At 49.4% G+C, this 5,697-nt stretch overlaps 1 protein-coding gene across 1 annotated transcript; it reads right to left on the bottom strand.

Annotated features, from left to right (window-relative positions):
• Positions 1–3,048: 3,048 nt before the first annotated feature.
• Positions 3,049–5,023, bottom strand: LOC119295091 (adenine/guanine permease AZG2-like). Its single transcript, XM_037573418.1, has one exon. It carries the CDS (start codon positions 4,960–4,962, stop codon positions 3,343–3,345), a length of 1,620 nt encoding a protein of 539 aa, XP_037429315.1. The 5' UTR covers positions 4,963–5,023; the 3' UTR covers positions 3,049–3,342.
• Positions 5,024–5,697: the final 674 nt, after the last annotated feature.

The following is a 5,697-nucleotide window of genomic DNA, read 5'->3' as shown; positions in this document are numbered from 1 at the left end:
GTTGTTGCCTTGCTATCTAATCGCATCTGAGTTGTTTGTTTAAGACAAAAAGTGACCTCCGGTGCTCAAGGTCTGGCTGCTCCTGGTTGCTCCTGCTGTTTGCTCTGGCCTTCGTTGCCTACTCTGCTCGTGCAGCGATCGTCGAGCACACCTTCAATGCAATCTACACAGTGCTACCTCTCCCCTTGTGTTCCTTTTTCCCATTTATATATTTTTGCTGCAAATGTCAAAAGAGACACACACAGGAGTGAAGTGAACCATAAATGCTGGACAACATTTTTCAGGTGGGTAACATGTCAAAGAGCCAGCTGTGTGAGCCGGCCAGGGTGATCACCGCCGTGAACAAGCAGCTTCCGGGTCCCACACTCAACGTCCGCGAGGCCGCGAGGGCGACACTGTGGTGGTGCACGTCATCAACTACTCACCCTACAATGTTATTGTCCACTGGTACGTACGTTTGGTGCTTGTCTTATTTCTGCTTGTGCAGGATGCAGGAGGATGATTTGTCGAATGCATTTGATTGGTAGCTATATCTCAATGTCGATGGTCGACGCTTTTGTTTGTTCATTGGCAAATTATTTTGATTGGGTCGGGTTGCATACAAGACGGCTCAAGCGTCCACTGTATTACTTGCTCGTGTATCAAAATACCGATTATGTCTTGTCTCTCAACTTAGCGTAAACGGTGTGGATCAGATCATTCTCATTGCTTCGTGTATTCATCACATGCATTCAGTAGCGTGTATCTACCTCGATCTTTCCTTTTTATTGTTGTTGTTGGTAGTGGTGGTGGTGGTGTTGTTGTATGTATACCAAATCAATTGGTCTTTGTGGAATGCATGCAAATATTTTTCTAATTTATGTGTTCCAAATGAGTTAAGTTGATGCCATAATTCAACAGTTATTATGTAAGCTTTAATTATTATTTTTTTGGAGCAGATATAGCTTCATCATTGGCTAAACATAAACTTATCGATGCCAGATAGAAACTTTTGTGGCCCCAATGTACTCTTTTTGAGACCTAACATGCCCAAAACATTGCTGGACGATTCAAGATTACATATACTTCCTCTCTCTGGAATTACTTCTCGCAGAAATGGATAAGAATTGATGTATATTGAACAAAAATACGTGTAGATGCATCCATTTCTTCGACAAGTAATTCCAAATGAAGGGAATACACAATATAGGACAGAAAAAGGAAGTACAAGTTTAGTTATGCCAGACCATGTAAATCAGCATGATTTTGTTTGCAGCGATTAACAGATCTTCATCAAGAATTGGTTCAAATGTATTCATAATAAAAATTAGTTTCATAGATCTTGTGGCTAGACTTGATTTAAATGCATTCATGATAAAAATCAGTTTCATAGATCTTGTGACTAGACTTGATTTAAATGCATTCATAAAAAAAAATGTAGTTTCATAGATCTCGTACCATTAAAACTTGTTTTTCTAAGATAGATGGCCCATGCGTGATGTTGTCTCTCTTTTCAAGCGCAACCGATTGAGGTGCGGCGAGGCTTTGTAGGTAAAAAAAAGTCATGGCCCAATCAAGCCCACTGGTTGTTTGAGGCACTCGCCCAGAATACAGTCGTACGAGGCAGGCATTCCAGGAAAAAGCCTAAAAACGGCCTAGATTTAGGTAAAAATGATAAAACTTGTCAAATCTTAAAATTCATCCGTCTATGTCAGAATCCACCGATTTAGGCAAGAATTAGGCAGCTTCCTTGGGTCTGTGCCAATTTTTAGGTATGGCGCCTTGTACGCGGTTGGCTGCCTGGCTGCCCTACTACTACCTACTTCCTCCGTCTGTAAATACTTGTCGAAGAAATGGATGTATCTAGATGTATTTTAGTTCTAGATACATCCATTTTTATTTATTTTTTTGACAAGTATTTCCGGACGGAGGGAGTACTATTTAGGCCAATGGGCTTGGGATGTTGTTTCCCAGCCTCGCTTGCTTGCTTGGGCCGTGGGAGCTATTGTCACCATAGTATTTTCGTTCCATTTTGCATTCACCATAGCATGGCTTATAGATTCCTCGTGGCAAAACGTGGCTGTGTTGTTATTGCATCTTCAGAAATTTAGATACGTTGCGTGAAAAGTAGATTTTCTTTCCCTTTCAGTAAATCCTTTCGTTCAAGGAGTGAACTTTTAAGTGATTAGTTTAGGGAAAAGTTTACAAACCACAATCAAGAGTGAAATGGGTCGAGATTTTTTGATTGTGGAGGCAGTCGTGAGCTTCTGAAGAAAGAGTTGATTATGCCATAATTCAGACTTAACACCCCATAACAATAGTACCTCAAAATTTCTCATACAACTTAACTTAACAGAGGATTCAGGCGCATGAACAGTTTCAGATTTTGTTGAACCTTGAGGATCCGATAATACGAGAGAGGACAAGTCGAAGCTATATTCTCGGAATCATTGACTCCCGAGGCCCAGACCGCACATTTCCGGCAATAGGCCCCATCCAGCTTTGGAACCACGTCCAGATGCGGATGATTTTACCGGAGGAAAAAGGATTACGTGGCAGGGAATCAATCAATTTGAGGGAAAGTAGCAGCCATCGTCAGCATTCAGACACACCCCAATCCACACGCAAAATATCCTCTTCATCCCTGTCATGATACGCACCTGTGGCTTATCTCCTGAACTGAGCTGAGCTGAGCTCCTTCGTTCCCACTCCGTTCGTTTTCCAGCGAGCAATCGAACACGCTGACAGTAACTACATACAGCGTACGTGCCCATGACGCAGCAGCCAGGAGTTGGGTACACGGCAAGTTTTGCAGCTCCACGCGACGCAAGCACTGAAATCCTTCCTTTTATACTTTCACGCTTGACTTGAGCAGAAAATAACCTCATAAGAGATCATGACGTGCTGCTCACAAGTTGCATCCGATACTACTGTTGACTGCCGATTGAGTTCATCGCATACCAATCTCAAAGTTCTTTTGGAGGCCATCATACGTCCTACAAGTAATGATAGCTTTGACCTCTATGCAAGCAAAACCTGCCAGTACAATTTACTCAAATCCATCAGAAATCAGAAAATAAACGTGCTAGTTACGAAATCAATGTGAGCATTGCCATCATGGCCGTCAAAGTACACAAAACATCGCCGGTCCTTTCCTTGCACATCAAGAATCTGAAACGAGCTGCCTTTTCCAAGCACAGATAGATTAGAGCCACTACTACCACAGTTCCTACGACCAGTAGTCCTAATCCCATATGTCACGATGATGCTCTGTGTCCAAACTAACCATCATCAACTAGCAGCTAGAGAAGAGACACGAGGAGGAAACAACAAAGTTTGTTTATCCTCCTCACACGGACACGGTCACACGACGTCCTGCGCGGGGGCGGGGGCGGGGCCGACCTCCGGCGTGGCAGCGGCGACCTGGTTGCGGCGCCGGTCGTCGAGCGCCTTCCCCACCTTGCCGCACGCGAGGCCGGCCCAGTCGTACCAGTGCAGCGCGACGTAGACGGCCAGGCCGGCGATGATGCCGTTGGCGATGGAGAAGGTGAGCGGCATGAGCGCCATGGTGACGAACGCCGGGATGGCCTCCTTCATGTCGCCCCACTCGATCTCCTTGGCCACGCGCATCATCATGGCGCCCACCAGCACCAGCGACGGCCCGACGGCCCACGGCGGCACGCTCATCAGCAGCGGCGAGAAGAAGAGCGACGCCAGGAAGAAGGCCGAGACGGTGACCGCGGTCACCCCCGTCCTGCCGCCCTCCCTGATCCCAGCCGTCGACTCGATGTATGTGGTCACCGTGGTGCTGCCGAGCCCGGCGCTGAGGACCGTGGAGCCGGCGTCGACGAGGAAGGCCCGGTACTCGCCCTCGAACCCGCCGGCCCCGTCGGTGAACCCCCCGTACTCGGCCATGGAGTACATTGTGCTGGTGGTGTCGAGGACGTCGACGTAGAGCAGCGTGAGCATGGCCACCCAGACGCTGCCGTGGCGGAAGCCGCCGAAGCTGAGCTGCCCGGCCGTGGTCTTGATCATGTGGAAGTCCACCACCTTCTTGAAGTAGGAGAAACCGGCATTGCCGGCGGCCGTGTCCGGGAACACCGTGACGCTGGTGCCTCTGATCCAAGACACGGCCGTGACGAACACTATGCCGTATATCATGGCGCCCTTGACGTCCCTGGCGAGGCATGTGGCGGTGATGAGGAAGCCGGCCACGCCCAGCCAGAACGTGGGGCTGTGCAAGGTGCCGCCGAGGCAGGCGCCGGTGACGGGGTCGGTTTGGGAGCACGCGGTGAGTGTGACCAGCGTGGACGGGCTCGCGCCCACCATGCCAAGGCCCTGGTTCGCCTGGAGACCGGTGAAGGCCAGGAACAAGCCGATCCCGACGGCGGAGGCGAGGCGGATATTTCGCGGGATCATCCGCGCCAGCCTGGACCGGAGCCCGACGGCGGACAGGAGGAAGAAGATGATGCCCTCCATCATGACGCCGGCGAGCGCCGTGCGGTAGGGGATGGAGCCCGAGCCGTGGAAGCCCACCATGTTGTAGGTGAAGTAGGCGTTGGCGCCCATCCCGGGGGCCAGCGCGAGCGGGAGGTTGGCGAGAGTGCCCATGGCAAAGGAGCCGACCATGGCAGCCACAGCCGTCGCGACGATCAGGTCGCTCTTAGTGCGCGCCAGGCACTGCTCGTATCCCGGGTTGGACGTGCCCAGCGTGCACTCCGGCCCAGGAACGGCCGTGGAGTTGCCCACCGGGGTGCAGTCGAGCACGGTGCACGGCCCGCCGGAGTCGGTGAGGATGGCGGCGTTGACGGAAATGATGTAGGCCATGGTGAGGAAGGTGGCGGCGCCGGCGCGCAGCTCCTTGGTGAAGGAGCTCTTGCGGGCCTCAAGCTTGAAGTACTTCCCGACGCTGCTTGCCGCGACGGAGCGGTTCACGGCGGCCTCGGCCTCGGCGAGCCTGCGCCATGGTGCTGCCCCCTTCATGGCTGGGTTTTTGCTCTGCTCTGATGTTTCTCTTGCTTAGGATTAGGGAGTGGAGACTTGGGCGATATTGGTGGTGTTCCGAGGAAGAGGGTCCGTCCCTGCTCTTATACGAAAACATGAGTAGGGAGATGGATGGAGGTGGGCCCACACACAGCCTCTTTTTCCGGGAACGGCGCCCACACAGAATTTAGTGGGCCCACTTTTCAGTTATTTATTACTCCCTCCGTTCCATAATGTAGCGCATATAGATTTTCTGCAAAGTCAAACTTTATAAAGTTTGACCAAGTTTATAGAGAAAACTATTTATATCTACAATACCAAATGTACATAATATGAAAGTATGTCTTGTGATGTATCTAAGCACATGTGTTTGGTATTCTAGATGTATATGATTTTCTCTATAAACTTGGTCAAAGTTTATAAAGTTTGACTTTTAGAAAAATCTATATGCACTACATTATGGAACGGAGGGAGTATTTTTCGTCCAAAGGAAACTCATCGTACTGGTACTACTTTCGTGACGCAAATGTCGCTGCACACTTTCAGGAACTGGGGTTCGCACTTGGCAAGTTTTAGGTTACTTCTAACGTATTGTTTCTTAGTGCACGTCTTTTTTAGAGAGATTGTAGTGCCTCTTATATACAAATGTCTAGAACAACTATTTCCTCAAAAGAAAAAGTTCTGGAACAAATATCATCTTAACTTTGGCTAAAAAAAAAATCATCCCGACTGCCT

Source organism: Triticum dicoccoides, chromosome 4B (genome assembly GCF_002162155.2).
Source record: "Triticum dicoccoides isolate Atlit2015 ecotype Zavitan chromosome 4B, WEW_v2.0, whole genome shotgun sequence".
Lineage (NCBI taxonomy): Eukaryota > Viridiplantae > Streptophyta > Magnoliopsida > Poales > Poaceae > Triticum > Triticum dicoccoides.
The sequence above is the reverse complement of the archived record's forward strand: the minus strand, read 5'-3'. Positions and strand labels throughout refer to the sequence as shown.

Excerpts from the sequence above, each read along its gene's own strand:
- LOC119295091 (XM_037573418.1), bottom strand. The coding sequence starts at position 4,962 with ATGAAGGGGGCAGCACCATGGCGCAGGCTCGCCGAGGCCGAGGCCGCC.